Source organism: Anser anser (assembly GCF_964211835.1).
Source record: "Anser anser genome assembly, chromosome: 6".
In the NCBI taxonomy this organism is placed as follows: Eukaryota; Metazoa; Chordata; class Aves; order Anseriformes; family Anatidae; genus Anser; species Anser anser.
This window is the reverse complement of record NC_139726.1, coordinates 28,665,444-28,687,123: the sequence shown is the minus strand read 5'-3', so window position 1 is coordinate 28,687,123 and position 21,680 is coordinate 28,665,444. Positions and strand designations below refer to the sequence as shown.

Genomic DNA, 21,680 nt, shown 5'->3' with positions numbered 1-21,680 from the left:
TTGGACTCAATCTTTGTGGGTCCCTTCCAACTTAGGATATTCTATGATTCTTGAATTTAATAAGTGCAAGGATGCTTTGAACCGTAGATGGTTCAGGGAGTTGAGCAGCCTGGCCAACAGAGAGATATCTCTTTATGCACAGTAAAGAAACTTATGTGCCTAAGGAAGTTTTGCAGTGAAAACATGGAATCACTAGAATGCCCAGGGGTCTCGGGCAAAAACAACCCAATACTAAAACAAAACTTCAAAAACTGGCCCTTAATTTTTGATAGTTGTTATGCATTAAGGGTAAGGTTTTTGTTTAAATGCCTGTAGTTATCATTGCACTGCATGTGCATCCAAGTTCTCATGCTAAGTGATATTGCTCATTTTTAGCTGGAGAAAAGGCATGAAATCCATGTGCAATTGGAAGATGAATTCAGCCGCCAAAATCAGGAGACTGCTCAGGTGGTTAGTCAGCACCAAGAGCTAATGGAGTGCCTAACCGAGGAAAGTGAGGCCAAGAATCAGCTGGCACTAGAACTTCATAAAGCAGAGGGTAAGAGAATGAAGCCAATATGAAGAGATTTCTGTGTCACTTACTCATAACTCACTCCTCCAAATATGTATGATATGTGTTTCATTGTTGCTTGCCTGTCCGTAATCTATTTTTTGCATTTCAGATTACTCGGTTACTTGAAGCGTGGATTGTTTCTTTCAAATCTAGTACTTAATTCACTTTAGCAGATTTGTATTTCCCTGGGGCAAATATGATAGTGTTTAGTCCTATACTTATTCGATTGACTGCATGTGAAAAACACCATAATTTTTGAAACAGCAGTTTGTATTCCTGCATATCTAAACATGGGAGTTTGGATTATTGTGAAGATAATGTACTCGCGGTATAGATCTGCCCACCTGTATGACCCTGGAAATGTTCAGCGTGAACTAAGCAATGTTTGATGGTAGTACAAGCATAAAGAGATTCTAGAGGAGACAGGAAGGCTGAGGCTGTTGATCTCAACACTATCACAGACTGCATATCATTAGACTTATTTCCCTTTGTGAAGATTAAGACCTAAAGTATGCTGACTTGGCCTGCATTTTTTGCCTTTATGCAAGGGAGACTTTTATGGTTTCCATGTTCTGGTACTTAAGTCCTTAAAGTTGATATTCTCTTCCTAATCATGGCATCTGCCTTCCATTCCTCTTCAGTCATATTCCTTTAGGTTTACGTGGTCTCTCCAACATCCTGTTTCCTTTCTTTATGTGAATCATTTGTGGATTTCTTGGGCTCTGAATCTAGCACTTGGTATTACTTTTTGGAGAGTTTCTATTTCTTTGAAGGTTTGTCCCGTGTAGAGGACATGTCAGGCTGCCCTACATTCTGAGGTGATCCCAAGCCATCAAGGCTTGATAATCCCCATGTACATTCCACTTTCTTTGAGGAATTTTGTGACATGACAGCCTCATAGAATCTATTAGAGTATATAACTGGTACATTTTTTTCCTCAAGATACTTCAAAAAGCCTAGCTACAGTGTAAGTTTGTCATCTTGTACTTCCTTTCTACATCATTCCATTCTTTGTATTAAATTGTTTACTCATGTTTTCAAGCTGTTTTTTTTCCAATAGATGAGTTTTTCTGCTGCTTTATTTGCATTCTGACTTGGGATTTCAGGCATTATTGAAGGCTATGTTGCAGAAAAAGCTGCATTGGAGGAGGCTTTGAATCTGAAAGAAGAATCTGAGCGTCGCCTTGTTGTAGAGCTGGAGAACATGCGTGAACGCTTCCAGGAGCTAACCCAGGAGCAGGCAATTCTTGGTGAGGAGTGGTTCTAACGGTATTAGTGAATTGTCCTGATCTCATGGTTCACTATCCTCTGTTCTGCTTTTTGACTCTGCACTGAACATTTCAAATAGTGCAATCAGAATACTCAATTTTCAATCAGAATGTTGTACTTGTGTCAGTATTAAAAGTTGTGTTTATCTCTGAGCTCTCATATGACATATCAATAATATATTGCTGTTATGATAGAAGAAAATTGATTAGTGATCTCACGCAGGTTGTCCTGGCTTACAGAATCTACAATTGTTTGCCACAGTAAGCAGAGGAAAAAGTGGGGGAAGGTCTGTTATCCTCAGTGGAAAGACAGAAGAACATAAACTGATTCAGGGTCCGTAAATGAAACTAAAAGCATGTCGTTCTTGCTCTACAATAGTGATTATAGTTTCCCAAAGGAAACACAAAGTTGTTCTCTGATACTGTCAAACACAAGTATTTTTCTGGCTGTCATGGAAATGTATGACAGACTGCAAACACACTAAATTGTGCCAGTGCTTTGAATCCCACTGGACTGAACCCTGCTTTGATTACCCTGACTGGAACTAAAAGGGGGGGTTAAGGCATTAAGTATTCCATCTCAGTCTGGGAAAAAGAGTGAAGAGAGTATCAATTGTTTTATGAAATGCATGACTAGTGAAGAATGTTCATAGAATCACTTAGGTTGATGTTGCAACAAACTTCAATGATTAAAATGTAAAAGTATTTATTTGGTAGTTCTAGTCCAATTATAGGCATGGGTTGACTGATATGGTAAGGAATTTTGTGTCCTAATTAAGATGAAGTGGGTTTTTGCTGAATAAAAGGAACTGTCTGTGTTATGCATGAATTTCTAGTGGTTTAGAATGGATCAAAGTGTCCTGTTCTTGCCTTGTACATGTGTCTGTACACAAATATAGCACAAAAAGAAGGATCAGGTTTGTAATGTGTGTGTCTTTTTTCCTGGTCTATGTTGCTGTAACACTGAGTGAATGAATTAATAGTTTTGATATTATTTTTACAAAGAGGAATAGTACTTCATAAATAGGCCCAAGAAATTACTGTGATTTTGAGTATCCTGGAAAAAAAAAAAAAAATACTTACGTGACTAATCAGAAAAGAGCTATAAAACTAATATTATTCAATTTACTGATCAGTGCTTTAGGGAAAAAAAGTGTTTTGCTGCTGTTGGGTTTAAAGTGCATTGTGCCATTATCATCATGTTTGACAGCTTTCTTTTTGCTGTTGAGGTGATAGGGCCTTTTAAGCTTGCTGTGAACTTCTCATGATATGTAGTGGGCAGTTAAAGTAGTTAAAGAGGGGGAGAGGAGAAAAAAATCAATTGAAGTAATAAAATAGAGCTAAAAGATACTGCAAGAACTGAATGAAGTCTAGGGGAGATAAGAAATGTAATTTAATGGATAGGTCGATCAGAAAAAAGAAGGGGGAGGAGAGCAGAATGATGAACGATGGTTATGGGAGAAAAGAAACAGAAAACAAGTGAGAAGGAGCCATAGAGTTTTACACTGACTTTGGAAGTCTAATGCTGAAGTAAAATTTGCAGACGCAAAATGGAATGATGTGCCTTTTTTTCCTAAACAGAAGTGTGCCTACCTTATTCCTGAGTAGCAAACTTCTAGGTCTGATAAATTCATAGCTGCCACGATTTGGTTTTCTGGTCTACTCAAAATATCATTTTCTTAACATGTTTTTTAATTCTTATTATTTATACACACACATCTGGTAAGTTCTCTGGTGTATTTGCCCCCCTCCTCTTCCTGAAGGTTATGAGCTGGATATACTAAGTGTCTTGGGTGGATAAGGAAGAATTATCTAGATACATTCCAGTTAGAGCAAAAAAACTGCATTGGGCTGTCTTGCCAGTTACTTTATTTTTATTCCTTCAGATCTCCCTCAAACTTATTTAACGTATTTTTTTTTAACCACCTCACTGAAAATTGCTGCTGTCCACTTGACGAGGGAGAACATCTAGCCTGTTTGGTTAGTGTTTCTGGGATTTCTGTTTTCCTAGTAGCCGCGTTCCAGGCAGCTTATTAGAACTTATTAGAACAGTTGTTTGTAATAAGTTCTGAGCCCTAAAATTCACCCTCTTTCCCCCACCCAAGCCTTCTATGGTACTCTTCCTCTAGTTTGAAATTTTTTAGTATGTAGAAAATATAATTAAAAATAGTGTTTGGAGTTGATTGATATGGCTTATTCCTTGAAAAGCTGACACCTCCCCCCCCCCTTATTTTTTTTGATGCATAGCACTGATGTGAGTAGAATGGCCTTGCTAGTAAAATGCACTTAGAGTGGGGCTTGGCATTTGCTAATGATGATCGTGCCAGGACACTGCCGAAGTGGAATTGCGTGATTTGAATTAACATTAATAAAATAGCAGGTTTGTCCCAATGATAAACAAATGTCTGATCTGATGATCTAGTCATGTTGCTTGAATCTACATTTATACACTTGGGGAACGTGTGCTTAAAAAAAAGAATTTGTTGTTTGAACAGACTATGCTTATTGACATTGCCAAATTTTGGTAAGTGCTTTCTACTAAACATTTTCAATTTCAAGTAAAATCTGTTAGCCTAGCTACTTTTTCCACTAACTTGCATTTCTGTCTGAGGAGGTGTCAATAACTATTTCAGTTTTATCTAATCGTCATTTTGTTTCTCAGAAAGCAATAGCCCTGTTTTTCAAGTTAAAAAGAAGCCATCAACTCATTAATTACCATGTTACTTAGAATATGGAAGAAAAAATTCCTGTGCTCATTTTCAAAAGAGAATCAGTTCTTCCCTTAGGGGGCCAGTCCATATATGTGTCCTTGCTGTGGGTATACATATATCTGTACGCAGTATGCTTGTGTTTTGCCATCTGTTACGCACTAGGTGTATGCAAGTGGATACAGCAGAGTGCTAATTTATTCCAGACTCTCGCATGGCAAAACATTGCTCTTCATAGAAGATATTCTCTGTTGTGCAGCTATGGCTTGCATATGTTGCTTGCTTGGTTGCTTAATAGAACTGAGGCTGTCCTTGGCATTTACTGGACCATCTGTTTCAGCCTTGGATAACTTGCTCTGTTGCATCTCTTGATGACAGGATGCTCTTGTATCTCACTACCCAAGTAGGTTGTGAGAGAAATTGGTTTGGCAGAGTCTCTTTGCTTGCCTGCATGCATTCTGCAGAGCTTGAGTTACATCTGCAATTCAGTGAACATTTGATTTGGAAACACCAGAGCTTAATTCATGTGATTATCAATGGCACAGTTCTAATGCACTCAAATGTTAAGGACCATGGCATAATGATTGCATAGTTGCTGTTACTTTGTAGGCATCTGAGATGCCACTGCTAATAATCGTAAGTTTGCAAAACCAGTGCCTGGAGTGAAATTTTGTTGTAATATACTTGTAGACTATCAGTCAAAGAAAAATAATTTAGCAGGAGTGGAGCTTTTTAAGATATTGTAGTGTACATGTATATCTGCTTCTCCAGTGGTTCCTTAAAGTCCTTTGTTAATTTTGTGATTTGTATTTTTCAGCCAGGAGCAAACTTAAAATGTCAGCACAAGCCTTGTGACAGTGTAACTGTGTGTGAGTGAGGGAAGAGCACTTAGCACATTGTCTCACGTGACTGCAAAACAAAATGTTTTTTTTTCTTCCAACTGGTGCATCTTTTGCTCTCACATTGTCAATGTACATTCATGCTACACATCTTCAAGAAATCAAGTTAATGATATGCAATTTTGTCACTGAAAGCATTACCCATTTCGATTGGTTTTGAAAGTTAACATGGGTAGCTTTTTTTACTGGGGGTAGCAAATGGTTAAAGAATTTGATACGGTTCCATATCTCCTGAATTTTCTCTCATTCAATTAACTTTTACCTTGCATGTCTTAATATCCTCTTAATGTGAAGGAAGCACAGCTAACTACAGTAAGAGACCAGGGTGACTGAATTATGGAACAGTAAGTTTGCTATGGACCTCAAGATCTCATTTATATCACATTTTTGTCCCCAGATAGAACCTACTTGTTTCTTTTTTCACCCTCTTAATTTCCAGAGACAGACTTCAGTCTCTGCAGTCTGTTCAAGTGCTTCATTATCCTTATTGCTGTGACAGTTTCACTAATTTTTAATGTAAATATTATTGCTGCATTTTAGGTTTGTGACACATACCCTCTTAAATGTGAACACAGAAATGTTTGTTTCTTTGCTTATTCTGAAGCATAGACAAATTTAATTAAAACTATGAGTATTGAAGTAATAGTAAAGATGTTATAATGAAGGTACAGTACTGCCTTATTTCTGAAGTTTGTAACAGTAACTTGGAAAGGAATTAAGCCAAAAATCATGTGGATTGATTTGATCATGGTTGGAAAAGGGAATTCTCCCATCCTGGGAGCCAGTCTAGTACGATCGGTTAAGGTCCTTGCTGGAATCATAGACTTACGTTTCTCCTCTTTGACTGAAAATATTTCAGATGGAAAAAAATGGAGCATTTGAAAAGTGAAATAATGAGTTCTTGCGTGACTTGCACTAGGTGACCCTGCTTGGTCGGGGGGTTGGAGCAGGTGATCTCCAGAAGTCTCTTCCAACTTCAACCATTCTATAATTCTTTGACTTTGCATTAAATAGTGAATAACCAGACTCTATTTTTGTGTTTGGGTCATTTTTATCTATAATCGCATCAAAATAGTTTTACTCCTACTTCTGTGCTCATTCACATCAGTCTTGGTTTGGGTCACCTAAACAGTGTATCCAACTGGTTGACAATACAGTTTATAGGTATAAATCAGCTTTGGATAACTTGAGCTTTGCATATTTTCATGGTTATGGTATTTCCACTATCTGTATAGCACAAATGTGTGACATCTTTTTCCCAGGTGTTTCTTGCCTTTGTAGTTTCAGAACTGAATTAATTTTCTCCAGGCGTGATCTTTCTGTGTTTTAATCTCCACTCAAATTCAGGAAAAAGGCTAACTTTGCATTCATACAGCAGCTAGCTTCAGGGTAAGGCTGGGCACTATTGGCCACTGTGTAGATGGGCTGGGTGTTGACTCCACAGCATGGACATCAGCAGCAGTATCCAGTACAGCATGAGGTAGAGGAGTAATTGAGAGGTTAACCTGAGATTAGATGTTGGAGGTCTAAGAGGATCCTAGCATAACATTTTGGAAGAATTCAGAATTCAGTATTAGAAGGCTTAGTTTCGAAGAGATTTTAAGCAAGGTGGGACATTGGGATGGAAGTGGTGGCATGGACTTGAGATAAAATAGTGAAGAATGGGGCAGTTGGAAGGATGTATTTGTGAGACTGAGTGGCTGAATTTGGTGTGTGGGGCTTAAACATGGGGTTGGAGCACATCTGGAATGAAATGAATTTGTAGGAGTGAGGATCTTGTGTGCTTTGCAAAGAACCTCTGGGGCAGGAGGGGTGTGGAACTGGGTTTGAAAGGGCAGAGACTGAGGGAGGGAGTTTGAATGACTCCTAGTTAGGAGTCATTTTCTTTTGTAAATATGGTAGTCTTAACAAAGAGATTTTTAAATTTTTAAGGACACGGTGGGCAGCCAAGTATCTGACTTTCTTTTGTGTGTCTTTTTAAAACTTCTGGGGATGGTCAATTTGGTTTTGTTGCTCTCAAAGTACCTGAACGTAATCCTTTAAATTCAGAATGCCTTAGGGTTTTTTGTTGGGTTTTTTTGTACTCTACTCTAATAACCTTTTTGTTTTTGTGTTCTTCAGGTCTACTGAAGGAAGTAGAACTTTTAGCAAAGGAGAAATTAGAACTTCAGTGTCAGGCAGAGAAGGACCATTCCAACTTACGCTCTCAAATGAAAGTTTTGGAGGTGGAACTGGAAGAACAGCTGCATAGTAATCAAGACCTGGCTAAGCAGTTATTGGAGGTTGCTGAATTAAAACAGCAAATCCAAGTCCTTGAAAAACAGCTTAAAAAACAGCGGCAATTCATGGACGTAAGCAAACTTGATATCATGCTTTCGTGGTTTTGGATGTGATAAATATTCTTAGTTTGTGATTGTGACTTGGAAGATGGTTCCTAAAATACGATGCTGCTTCTTTTCTTTAAATCTTGATCTTGGTATTCTAGTCTTGCAAGACTAGACTTAAAAGAAAGACAGGAAAAAATAAATCTTTTTCTGTAATATTATGAGACAATTTTTCCTTTTTTTAAAATTAATTGCTGATGTTAGTTTGTATGTACATTGGAGTCAATTTTTTGTCTTCCACTAAAATTTTAGCTAAAATTTAAGTACTTTAAAAAGCTTTTAGTTACTTGTAAGTGAGCATAGCTTCTTCACAGCATTAAAAAAACAAAACCAACTAAATTTAAAAAATAAAGATTTTTCTTTTTCTCAGTATTTTAATGAAATTAAGAGTTTCTAAAAAGGTTTTCGTTTTCTCTGTCTGGGTCGGTAGGAACAAGCTATAGAAAGGGAACACGAACGTGATGATTTTCAGCAAGAAATTCAGAAGCTAGAAGAACAGTTAAAACTTTCAGCAAAATTGCAGACTTCAGGAGAGCTGAGAAAGTATGGGGTGAGTAAAATCACATTTAGTGGCTAATGGAGGCTTACTACAATTAAATGCCAAAAACTGTATCTGCTTTTGGGGACTGGCTCTTGAGAGACTTCTTTCCTGTGGTCCCACAGAGCAGGTTCAACTGCCCCCACACCCTTTACATGCGCTGCATGTCTGGGCTACATTTAGGGGTGAGGGATTACTTGTATTACTTAAAGAGGTAGAAATAAATGCTTTATTTGAACCTGTGCGTTACAGTAAATGTTCACAGCCTATGCATCCAGTTTACGTAACTATGGAGGAGAAGAATGCAGACACTCTGCTTTACAAAGCACATCTGAGGAAAAGCTTCTGGGTTCCAAACTGGTTTAATTTTTCCAGCTATACCAGTTCTAATAAAAGATATTTTGTCTTTATGCCATGTCCTGTTTAAGCTTATAAATCAGTCCTTTTGTTCAGATGCTTGTTTGTTTGATACTTGGTTTCAAAGATTAACTTTTGTTTTTCTTGTGTTTTTTTCTTTTTTTTTTTTTTGCATAAATGAACATTATACAGAACTATGAATTGATTCTACAGGTAGGGAAAACAACATGAACATGTCTTTAATCTTTCTTTCCTTTTCCTTTCAATCTCTTCTACTAGATATTATTAGATATGCTTTTTTTCCCCTGTTCTTCCTTTGTCAAGTCTGCTTCAGCTTGACTCAGAGATAAGGATGCATGTTTTAGGGTAGCAGAATTCTTGCAGGGGCTGGGAAACTGCTTTCAACTTAATTTCCTGTCCATAAGTACTTGATAGTTGTGGATGGAGTACTGCATCCAGTTCTGGAACCCTTAGAACAAGAAAGATGTGGACCTTTTAGAGTGGGTACAGAGGAGGACCCCAAAGATGATTAGAGGTCTGGAGCACCTCATCTATAAAGAAAAGCTGAGAGAGCTGGGGATATTTAGCCTGTACAAGAAAGTGTTCTGGGGAGACCTCATTGCAGACTTTCAGTATTGAAAGGGGGCTTATGAGAAAGATGAAGAGAGACTTTTTACAAGGGCGTGTAGTGATAGGACAAGGAGTAATGTTTTTAAGTGAGAAGAGGGTAGATTTAGGTTGGTTATAAAGAAGAAATTCTTCACTATGAGGGTGGTGAGGCACAGGTTGCCCAGAGAAGATGTGGATGTCCCATCCCTGGAAGTGGTCAAGGCTGGGGTTGGATGGGACCTTAAGCAACCCAGCCTAATGGAAGTTGCCTCTGCTCATTGCAGGGGAGTTGAGTTAGATGATCTTTAACGTCCCTTCCAACCCAAATCATTCCAGAATTCTTCTGGCCTGTTGTTCAGATATATTATATTCAGTTACTTATATTAAAAGTGCCTTTTGGCATGCAAGGGGAAGCTGAGAAATGTAATAAAGATAATGGAATTATGATGATATACTGTACCACAGCCTTCAGCTTTTGTTTGTGGCACTGCTCTTAATGAAACTTCAATGTGTATACTAACTAATTTTCTCTCCATCAATTCTTTAATGTGCAGTCTATGAAATTAGAGATGAGGAAAAGGCTGAGGTGCTCAATGCCTTCTTTGCCTCAGTCTTTAGCGGCAAGACTAGTTGTTCTCTGGTTACCCAGTACCCTGAGCTGGTGGAAGGGGATGGGGAGCAGAATGTGGCCCTCATAATCCACAAGGAAATGGTTGGTGACCTGCTACAGCACTTAGATGTTCACAAGTCGATGGGACTGGATGGTATCAACCCGAGGGTACTGAGAGAACTGGTGAAAGAGCTGACCAAGCCTCTTCACATCATTTATCAGCAGTCCTGGCTATCAGGGGAGGTCCCAGTTGACTGGCAGCTAGCAAGCATGGCGCCCATCTACAAGAAGGGCCCGAGGGTAGTCCCGGGAAACTATAGGCCTGTTAGTTTGACTTCAGTGCCAGGGAAGCTCATGGAGCAGATTATCTTGAGTGTCATCACGCGGCACTTACAGGGCAACCAGGCGTTCAGGCCCAGTCAGCATGGGTTTATGAAAGGCAGGTCCTGCTTGACGAACCTGATCTCCTTCTATGACAAAGTGACACGCTTAGTGGATGTCGGAAAGGCTGTGGATGTGGTCTACCTTGACTTCAGTAAGGCTTTTGACACCATTTCCCACAGCATTCTCCTCAAGAAACTGGCTGCTCTTGGCTTGGACTGGCGTACGCTTTGTTGGGTTAAAAACTGGCTGGGTAGCCGGGCCCAAAGAGTCGTGGTGAATGGAGTTAAATCCAGTTCGAGGCCGGTCACTAGTGGAGTCCCCCAGGGCTCAGTACTAGGGCCAGTTCTCTTTAATGTCTTTATCAGTGATCTGGATGAGGGGATCGAGCACACCCTCATTAAGTTTGCAGACAACACCAAGTTAGGTGCGTGTGTCGATCTGCTCGAGGGTAGGAAGGCTCTGCAGGAGGATCTGGATAGGCTGGACCGATGGGCTGAGGCTAACTGTATGAAGTTCAACAAGGCCAAGTTCTGGGTCCTGCACTTGGGGCACAACAACCCCAAGCAGCGCTACAGGCTGGGAGATGAGTGGCTGGAAAGCTGCCTGGCAGAGAAGGACCTGGGAGTACTGGTTGATAGTCGGCTGAATATGAGCCAGCAGTGTGCTCAGGTGGCCAAGAAGGCCAACAGCATCCTGGCCTGTATAAGAAGCAGTGTGGCCAGCAGGACTACAGAAGTGATCATCCCCCTGTATTCAGCTCTGATGAGGCTGCACCTCAAGTACTGTGTTCAGTTTTGGGCCCCTCACTACAAGAAGGACATCGAGGTGCTCGAGCGAGTCCAGAGAAGGGCAACGAAGCTGGTGAGGGTTCTGGAGAACAAGTCTTACGAGGAGCGGCTGAGGGAGCTGGGGTTGTTCAGCCTGGAGAAGAGGAGGCTCAGGGGCGACCTTATCGCTCTCTACAGGTACCTTAAAGGAGGCTGTAGCGAGGTGGGGATTGGTCTATTATCCCACGTGCCTGGTGACAGGACAAGGGGGAATGGGCTAAAGTTGTGCCAGGGGAGGTTTAGGTTGGATATTAGGAAGAACTTTACTGAAAGGGTTGTTAGGCGTTGGAATGGGCTGCCCAGGGAGGTGGTGGAGTCACCATCCCTGGAGGTGTTTAAAAGACGTTTAGGTGTAGAGCTTAGTGATATGGTTTAGTGGAGGACTTGTTAGTGTTAGGTCAGAGGTTGGACTAGGTGATCTTGGAGGTCTTTTCCAACCTAGATGATTCTGTAATTCTGTGATTATGTAAATCAGTGCTATAGAAGCAGATCCTGTATGAACAACTGAATCTTTGGCAGAGTGAATTTTCCATGCTGGAAGACACCAGATTGTCACTTGCCTTCTGTAACCTCTGATAGGAGTTAATTAGATTTTGTTAGAAGTAGAGTTATTACATATCATTCTTTACCCATCTTGGCTTCTCATTTACTTGAATACCGTGCATTATGACTTTCTCAGGCTGTATCACACGTATAGCCTACGTGTTCTTTGTATTGTGGCAAAGATCAGAAAAAGAATGGCAAAGATTTTGCTTTGAAGGCCATGTGACTTGTTGAAGATACGTCCTTACCCAGAAGGTATACCTCTGTGGCAGTCTTTCCTTAAATCTTGAACATACAGAATCATAAAGGATGTATGGAAAGTTATTCAGAGTATGTCAGACTGTTCAGGCCATTATCTTGCTTTTCATTCAAGATTGTTAGATGGATGATAGCTGTTTACGAACCACTAGTGTTTATGTGGCTTAGTAAAGGGAAAGTTCTGAAAAACATAGGACTAGATGATGTAACTATTTGCAACCTCTCTCAAAAGGATTAATACTTAAATGGAGAAAGGGACACAATGGAGGTAGCTAAGCACATGACATTTGTGGGTAGGATGAGGTATGTCTGCAGTCTGCCAAAACACATCAGAACGGTTCTTATACAGTTGCTTAATGAATCTGTATTGTCAATAACTGCTTATCTTGCACTGAAACAATTCAGTTCATTTGAAGTTTTAATTTCTGCATGTAGTAGTTAGAGGTTCGTAGTTTTTCACAAAATAATCCTGCTCATATACCTCGAAGAGCAAAGGGAAAAAGTGATGACTGGTGCTTGGAGCTACCATCTGAGAGTTTTCCATGGGGGTGAAGGTTGTGAAAGTGTTTCCTTATCTGCAGAATTGCAGCACTAGCTTTCTGGCAATGTGATATTAGACATTGATTAAGTTGCATATTTTTCTTTCAAATTTTGGTATTTTCTTTCAAACTGCAGTTTCCAGAAGTAATAAAAAAGGGTTCTGAGGTTATAGAAATACATCCAGTGCTGTTAGTAATAATCCATTTAATCTTGAGTTTTTTATCTTAAATCAAATAAAGTTCCTTCTGATGAGCACTGGGACTAGAGTGTATACTTCCTTGCAGCATTTTGCTAGAATACTAAAAATATAAAGTGTGTGTAATCAGTTGTGTACTTAAGAGCCACTGCATTTGGAAGACAAGACTTCAGGAAGTTACTTTTTCATCCTTTCTCCACATCTGATTTTATTCTTTTCTGGGATCTTAGTATTAGTTTAGTTCATATTAGAATTCTTCATGCTTAGCCATGAAATGACTCTTGCCTCCAACTGGAAGCTTAGTATGTTGCCTGAATATCTATATAATGTGTTTTCCGTACAGGTAGACTCTCTGCAAGCAGAAATAAAAGAGAAAATGGATGATTACAATAAGCTGTTATTAGAAAAGGAGGAAAAGCATCAAGAAATCATAGCTCGTGATAAAGAGATAGAAAAACTGGTGGCACAAGTTCAAGAACTGGAGCAGAGCAATACTGAAGTCTCAAAGACCGTTAACTACTTGGAACAACAACTACAGAAAATGAAGAAAGTAGAAACCGAATTAAAACAGGTAACTTTAAAATACTTAGTTAATTGGAAAGACATTAGGCAGACAATTTCTTTGTAGCAAATATCAATGACTCTGTTAATAGTGTTCTTTGAGACTATTCCTTGCATTCAAGGGTTAAACAATTTTATTAAGTGGCAGACATTGCAGCCAGTGTTTTAAACAACCTATGCATTTATGGACCATAAGCTGACTTATTATATTGACAGTTGTCATGTTTCAGTGGATCAAAGGTTTTCTTCTCTGGAAGTTCCTGAGAGATAGTATTACTGAATATTAAATCTGGTGGGTCTTCAGTAAGCAACTTTGTTAAAATCATATAAGCTTAACCAGTAGCTTTTCTTGCTATATGCCACTGGAGCCAGTTTTTTTGCCATGCTCCCAGAATTTGTTTTGTTACTACAGCAGATTTAAATACAGCTTAATTAAAGGAATTACATACTGTTTAGCAAAATTGTCTCCTCACAAACATCTGAATAACCTTTCCTGCCTTGTTTCCTACCTAAATATTTGTTTCCTCCCAGCAATTTTCCTTCAATAAATGTTGTTTGTGTGTCTGTCAAGTTTGAGGATTTGAGAGTAGCATGATCTAAACTAAATATTCTCTATTATTCTGTAAATAGTTGCTTCCGTTATTTTTTACTTTAAAAACTGTGAACAAAATATTTTTGTTTTAACTTAAGCTGAATGTGATATAGAGTAGCCAGTTTTAGTGTAAGTACTAATATTACTATTTGGCACTTGTGAGATTGTATCTGGAGAATTGTTCAAGACTCCCCTGAACAATAAAGACAGAGGAATACTAGATCAAGTTTAACAAAGGTCCATCAAGATAAGATAGCTGGGGGACTGAAGTAAATGATTTATGAGGGGAAGCTGAAAGACAGGGTTTGTTTGTCTTTGCGGAGATCATGTTGTTGCCAACAATCATATAATGTGAAGTTATAGAGAATATGAAGCCTGACTTGAGTTGCATGCTGAAAGGATGAAAAAATACAAGCGTAAACTGCAACAAGGAAAATTCCAACTAAATGGCAGTGGGAAAAGTCATACTGGGGTCAGTCAACATTTGAAAAAGATATTCAGAGTGGCAGTGGTTTCTCTGAAATGTCTAGAATTTGGCTGTCCAAGGCCCTGACCAGAGCCAAGTTTGTTCTGCTGTTAGAGGTTGAACCAGAGAACTCCAGAGACCTAAGCTATTTGGTAATTTAATACAAATACATGAAAGCTTTTTTTTTCTGTTTAGTTTGCCTTGGAGTGGACAGAGACTGCAATACTCTTGTCCCTGAAATTTTGCTTTTTGTCCAGGCTTTCTTTTATCCATGTGAATTAAAAACATTCTTTTAGCTCTCTCAATGTCCTAGTCAATTGGTTGTTCTTAAAAATTGTAAGCCAAATTTAGACTCTTTCGAGAAACTAATTCACCAGTTTTAAACAAGGTTGCAGCTTTGAATTTATTAACCGTAGTGATTGTAATATTTTGACATGAAGCAATTTTGTGCAGAAAATAGATGTTGAATGAGCTCTCAATGATTGCAAGTCACGAAGTTTTTCTATAAAAATACATTTGATTTGAATGGCAACTATAATTTTTACTACCCCCAAAATTTCAACAAACAAAACTATAGGCACTGCAGCTAACAGAGACTAGTGCTAATAAGAAATAGGCCTTGGAAAGAGTAACTTTGAATATGGAACTGTATCTTTTTTTGAAGAGCAGTGTCTTAATTCACAGTTACCACATCTATTTATCATGTCATAGAGCAGGTATTCCTTGTTCTTTTCTGGCCCAATTTCTTTCAGTTGCCCAGGTTGTTGGTATATAACATTGATGGTTTTGGTTAGGGTTGTGCTGGGAGAGGCTTGTTCCTTCTGAGTTGATGGCCCATTCTTTTGCTTTGAGGTCTTGAAAGTGGGACTCACTTAAGGAGCCTGTTATCCGACATGTTTTGGAGTCAGGAAGAGGTGGTACCACAGTATGCCCTAACTTCACAGGCATCCAGAATCAGGTTTTACATTAATGCTTTGCATAAAGCTCTGTTTTTTGCCTGGGTTGCTGCTTGCTTTTGCTGGGTCACTGTTATGACCTTAGAACGTAGCAACGGGAGAATGTTAAGAGAAACATCACTCCTGTGTGCAGAGCTGTGCAGACACCATGACACACTTGTAGCTCTGCTGTGCAATAAATGGAAGAACATCTGAGGGGAAGTGGCCTGATTCTGCAGTAATCCAGATTTGCATGTAGTTATTGGGAGCTTTTTGTGAGTGATCAAGATGAGCTTCAAAATGGTGCGGATAATGTCTGTCTTTTAGTTGACATCAAAACTAAAGATAGACACCAATGTTGTTTGGGTTTCATCATAGTGTATGGCAGCAAAACACTTGAGGGGCTGGTTAATATCACAGATACTGCGTGATGGCAAGAAAAATTCATCATAACTTAAGTGGCTGTATCTCCTGTAATTTCCCCTTTCCTCTCGTGTGCTTTGTGTATGTGGGGACTGCCCCAGAGCTGCCAGAAGGCTAGTGAGGACTGCTTAGAGGCTGGTAGGTGGAAGTCCAACGGACTCTTCAGTATCTGCATGAAGTTTTGGGCAGCTCTTTTAAATATGTGTTGTTGGGCATGCTGTTTTGGTAGTGTGGTACAACATAAACTTTCTAATTTTTTTACTTTTATTGATGTCTCTTTCATTTTAAGATCAGAAGATGCTATCCATGTACTCTGGGTCTTAGTTCTCTTTAACTAGAGAAAAGATAGTCAATTTATTTTTGGCAAATTATATAATGAATCTGAAATAATCCTCCTATTAGAGGTACATTTATTGAGCTATGGTCAGAATAAGTGTTGAAGAGGCAGTTCCTGCCATAGGTTTCATGTCCAGCTTTCCTTTATCGTTTTAAGTACAAATATGTATGCATGCTATTTGGATGACTTCGCAAGTGAAGCTTTCTGTGTTGAACTGACCCAGATCCTAAGGACTGTGTTAGAACCACAGAGAGGACTGAAGGAGAAGTTTTAAAAAAATAAATAAAGGAAGAAAACTGTCAATTTGTCAGACGACAAATCTGACGCAAAAATGTAGTGCTGGTGCTTCATTTTTTGATTTATCATGATATATTTGTAGTAGGTGTTTGGTCTACCCAAAACTCTCCACCTCTTACATTTAGCTTGGCAAATATGTGGTACCATAATCAATTTGGAAATGGCTACAAGAGCAAGATGTTTAGATTATTAAACAAATATACAGTACACTGTGTAACAGAGAAAGTATAGTACTACCACTGATTGCTAAATTTTTGGATGTTAAACTTAGATTAGAAAAAATAAAGGGGTAAAAACCTACAGGTGAGCTAAAAACATTCAGTTATTTTGCATTCCTGTTGTTATAGACCTAGTATTAATATTTTTGTTCTTACATTGGGGTTTTTCAGGGATAAAGAAGTATTCTGGTAGGATTATTCTGTCCAGATGGATTTGTATATTGACAGCAATTAACTGTAACATAAAAATTACTTTGCAGGATAAAGAAGCATTGCAACAGCAGCAGTACAATAACCTTATTCAGATCTCTGCCCTACAATCTAAATTGGATGAAGCGAGGCACAGAGTACCCACAGAAGGCACTTCTCACCAAGGGCTGAAGGAACAGTTACAGGCAGAACAGGAAGCACTTCAGAGGAAAGAGGGAGAGGTAATTTGAGTTTTGTTAGTGTTCTGTAGATTTTGGGGTCGCTCACATAAATCTAGAATCATTTTGTGCAAACTTGTAGCTGAGAATTTAAGCCATTCAAAAATCAAATGACAAAAGTTCTTGTAGTAAATGTGCCTTTTTGACTTGTATTCTCTGTGGTTTGGTGTTAACTAAACTTCGGGTTTTTTTTCTTTGTTTTATTGTCCCTCTGTCTGTCTGTCTGCCATTCCTCTGGAAATTGTCTTGCAATGATTCACATCAGCTTTGACTGATCAATTTCTGTTGTAAACTGATTTTCCTTTCCTCCCAAAGTTGAGGTGCAGCAGGAAACAGATAAATTTTTGTTTCGCTTTGAGAGCAAGCGATGATCCTTTTAAGAACAGGAGGGCCAGTGATGCATAATGGTGTCATCTGACCCTCTACAATTTGTGGGCCAGCGAATTTTAGCGATGAGTACTTGTACCAAGCTAAGCTAAAGTGCAGTATAACTGATAACATTATTTAGACCTTTTTTTGGGTGCACGTGCACAGATGTGTGCACACTCACACACTCATCCCACATGCAGTATTTTTATGTAATTTTGCATAATTACTTTTGCCTGTGTAATATACAAACATACAGTCCAGTTTAGGATGTGTAAAGAAAATAAAGCATGGATGACCCTTCGGTTAACTCTACACCTTTGTTTCAGGAGCAGTAAGCTAATAAAAACTCATTTTGTACACATTGAAGTTTTGTATCTCTAGAAGTCTTATTTCAGGAGTCACCAGTCCTTCTTCTTAAAGCACTTGAACCTCGCTACACAGTAAGGCAAGAGAGAAAAACTGTGAGAAATGTGTAGTTATTGACTGTCTTACAGGGCGAAGTTGTCAATGTTCAGAATTTTTTTGATAGTTGTGTACTGGGATTAGCACTGCGGTGCTAATTTCGCTCTTTTGAGAGGAGGAGAATGGTGTTTGGGTTACTGCTTATGATTACATTAAACATCAAATGCTAACATTTCTCATTGCTGTCTCAAACTACATCAGCGGTCAGACCTTGATTGTTCAGAACGTAAATTAACACATCTTTTATGACCAGTTAGATTTTATTTTAAAGAAAACAAACAACCACCATTGCAGCAGTTTGGTACCTAGCTGAGGAGCTGGAAAACTAGCTTCTTACTCTTTTTTTGTCTCAGATATTTTGTTAATTTATTTAATTTAATTAGGGAGAGTTTAAACCATAGAATCTGCTGAAGCTACTTGTTCTAACTAAACATAGCAATGAATGAAACTTTATTTCCTGATTAAATAGGAGACTAAATTAAAACAGCTATGCATTTTCTTTATTTCTAGATTGCAAGCTTGTTAGAGCAACTAGATCAATATAAAGATAAATTGACCAGTAAAAATGAGGAGATATTGCAGCTGAACTTGCAGCTAGAGGTGCAAAAAAACCTTAGCACCTCCAGCATCAGCCAGCTTCAGCTAGAGAATGCGTACTTGAAGGTAGGTTTTCTTGGCTTTAGTGTGTACCAGGTAAAACTTCAGATACCTCCTTTCTTGCGTGTTGTGGTCTTTATCTCATAATGTGATAAATATGTACTTCATTCCTGTTGTCAAGAGATTATTGTATTCCTGTTGGGAAAAGATATCTAGAAAAAAAACCTGATACTGTAGATTCATGCTTATGGCAATATCTTCCATGTTCGTTTGACATTAAAAGCTTAGCTTTTTTTCTGGTCCTGATAGATTGAGCCTGCAGCATTGTTGTTTAGTAAACATTACGCTATTTTGTATGCATTCCTGACTGACTTCTATGGCCACAGCAAATGTTGTTAAGTTATAAAACTGGTTGGTTGTCAGTATGGCAATTAGTGTTTATCTGTTACTTTGGAAGTTAAGGAACATTGTGGCAATTTAATCCAGTGGTACAAAACCAAATAAAGTAGCTATTGCTGTTTTTTTTAAATTAACATTATAGTAAGGAGGAGAATGTTTAAATAAAGCCCTTAGGTCTGTTCTGCTACTAGGCTGGGGGAGAAAGTAAGTCCTTTTGAATGAGACTGCTGTTTTTCTCGTCAGGAGGATCTAACAAAACTTCACGTAAAGCAAAATCAGGACTTAGGTGTTAGCGATACCTCAGCTCTGTCATTCCCGCAAGCACTGCTTAAAGAAAAGAATCAAGAAATTGATCATTTGAATGAACAAATGAAAAGACTCAAGCAAGAGCTAGAGAACACTCTGGAGAATACGGTAAGAAAATTTACTAGAAGTTTATTGCTTTATTTTGATGTAAACAACATGTACAGAATCATATTGCAAATGAAGACTATTTGATAATTCTCTGAGGAAAGTAGAGAGTATTCTGAGTAGCTACCCACCTGAAATCTGTAATTGTTTCTTCTGTCAAATGTGTGATTTTAAAAAACAAAACAGAAGTAGTTTGAATTCTATGTGCAATAGCAATTCTTCCTACACATGTTAATATTCAGACCTTATCCTTTTGCTAAGGTTGTGGAAAACCAAAAATCTGAAATCGAAGAACTCAGATCTGTTATTGAGCATCTTCGTAGTGACCAGGAACGGCTGCGTAAGGACAAAGATGAAGAGGCAGAGCAACTTCATGGTGTAATTGAGAAGCTTCAAAAAGAGTTGGCACAGTTTGGACCAGCATGCCATGAAGTTAGTGACAACCAAAGTGATCTTTATGACCTTGAATTGGAAAAATCAGTGGAAGACCTTCAGAATGAATTGAAGGGATTGACAGATTGTCAGGGTGATACTGATCCGGACAGAAGAAATGAGTTGCTAGTCACCAATGTGAGAGAACTTCAGGAAAAGCTAGAGCTTGTCTCAATCGCTAGAGAAGCTCTGCAGCAGCAACTGGAAGACAAAGAATCACAGTTAAAAATGGAAGTGGAAATTTTAGAGAAAAAATGCCAAAACGCACAGGAGTCATCAAAGCAGCGCTTTGCAGAACTAACCTCTCTAAGAACACAGTACAATGCACTTCAGGAAGAATACAGCCTTTTCCAAAAACATGCATCTCAGAGAGAGGTTGAAGCAAGAATTACTACTTCTCACATTCAAGAACTTGAAGAAACCCTGAAAGAGAGGGAAGCAAGTATTCTAGAAAAAGATGCACAGATTAAGATAATGGCAGACCAAAGAGAAGCTGACAAAAATGAGTTGCAATACTTAACAAAACAAGCAGCAGAACTTGAAACTGAGTTGAAAAGGAAAGATGCAAATCAGGCTCAAGATGTTTATAGTCTTCAGTTAGAAGTTTCTAGACTTGATTTTCAGGTGCAAACACTGAATCAGAAAGATGCAGCTAATCAGAGAGAAATCAATGAACTGCAAGGTAGCACTGCAAAATTGAAAGATCAGATCAAGGCATACGTGAAAGAGCTTGAAGCCTTAAAATTGGAAAGAGATGAACTTATTTCACAGTTGAAGTTGTTCAAGTCAGAGGAGCGATGTAATAATGAAGAGGCTAACTTTCTCAAGGTCTTCTGCCAAGGAGGAAGAAAAGATGAAGCCCTTAAAAAAGGAACGGAGGAATTGGAAGGAGTGGAAGCTTATGTTGATCAGTCATTTCCAGTTTTGCCTTCCCCAGCTGATATATTGGTATGTAATTATTTTATTAATAGTATTATGCTGCTGTTTTAAACAAGCCAATATTGTGAGTCTCTACAGCCCTATAGTTTTTCCTTTCAGTGCTGTAATAGTAGAAGTAAAAGTGCTGATGGCCCGTACTACTACAGGTTCTAAGGGTGAAAATGAATACTGTGTTATATAAATGGCTGTTGTCAGTCAGTTTAAGGGTCTGTCTTTATATAGTTTTTCCAGCAGTGGCTAGAGATACATAATTTTATTAGAAGCCTTTCTTTATTCTGAATCTTTTCTAGATCCACTTGCTCACATAACTGAATGTGAACTTGTATTAAATTACTTGATTTTTGAAACAGTAAAATCCAGGTGATTTTTTTTAGAGAGCTGTAGTCATCTGTCATATACCAAATTACTGTCTGTTAAGGCTGGTTTATGAAGGTGGTGTTAGTAAGAGGGCTTATATGAAAAGAGTTTGAGTACATAGGAAATTTAGAGACAAGGACATCATGTGGAAAAATGTCAAATGCTTTGCACAAGTCCAGGTAGATGATGTCAATTGCTCTACCCCTATCCACCAGTGCAGTAACCCTGTTGTAGAAGGCCAACAGATTTGTCAGGCATGATCTGCCCTTAGTGAAGCCATGTTCTTTGTCAGCAGTCACCTCCTTATTTTCCATGTGCCTTAGCATAGTTTCCCAGAGGATCTGCTCTGTGATTTTGCTGGGAAGAAGAGGTGAGACTGACTGGCCTGTAGTTCTTCAGGTCTTTCTTCTTCCCTTTTGGAAAATAGGGGGTTATGTTTCCCCTCCTCCAGTCAGCAAGAACTTCACCAGACTGCCACGACTTCTCATATGTGATGGACTGTGGCTTAGAAACTTCATCTACCAGTTCCCCCACAACCCGCAGATGCCTCTCTCAGGTCCCACGGGCTTGTACACCTTCAGGTTCCTTCAATGGTCTCAAACCTGATCTTCTCCTACAGTGGATGGTTCTTCATTCTCCCGGTCCTTGCCTTTGCCTTCTGGGACTTGCTTTGTGGGGCTAAAACTCTTGCTGGTGAACACTGAGGCAAAGCCATTGAGTACCTCAGCCTTCTCCATATCTCGGGTGACCAGGTCTCCCGTTTCCTTCCAGAAAGGGCCCACA

At 38.8% G+C, this 21,680-nt stretch overlaps 1 protein-coding gene across 13 annotated transcripts in view; it reads left to right on the top strand.

Moving 5' to 3' along the window:
- Window positions 1-21,680, top strand: part of PCNT (pericentrin) — a 99,756-nt gene that overhangs the window by 50,239 nt on the left and 27,837 nt on the right. For 12 of the 13 annotated variants that reach the window (XR_014586130.1, XM_083842080.1, XM_083842073.1 and 9 more), the window contains 10 exons: window positions 376-538; window positions 1,660-1,803; window positions 7,550-7,779; window positions 8,243-8,362; window positions 8,900-8,920; window positions 13,018-13,245; window positions 16,764-16,934; window positions 18,273-18,425; window positions 19,002-19,172; window positions 19,431-20,549. Coding sequence is in view for 12 of the 13 variants with exons in the window: in XM_083842080.1 (XP_083698206.1) it covers window positions 376-538; window positions 1,660-1,803; window positions 7,550-7,779; window positions 8,243-8,362; window positions 8,900-8,920; window positions 13,018-13,245; window positions 16,764-16,934; window positions 18,273-18,425; window positions 19,002-19,172; window positions 19,431-20,549 (2,520 nt within the window). In the remaining variant the exon portion in view is untranslated. The remainder of the gene's footprint in view (window positions 1-375; window positions 539-1,659; window positions 1,804-7,549; window positions 7,780-8,242; window positions 8,363-8,899; window positions 8,921-13,017; window positions 13,246-16,763; window positions 16,935-18,272; window positions 18,426-19,001; window positions 19,173-19,430; window positions 20,550-21,680) is intronic. The other variant, XM_083842081.1, reaches the window with a different exon arrangement.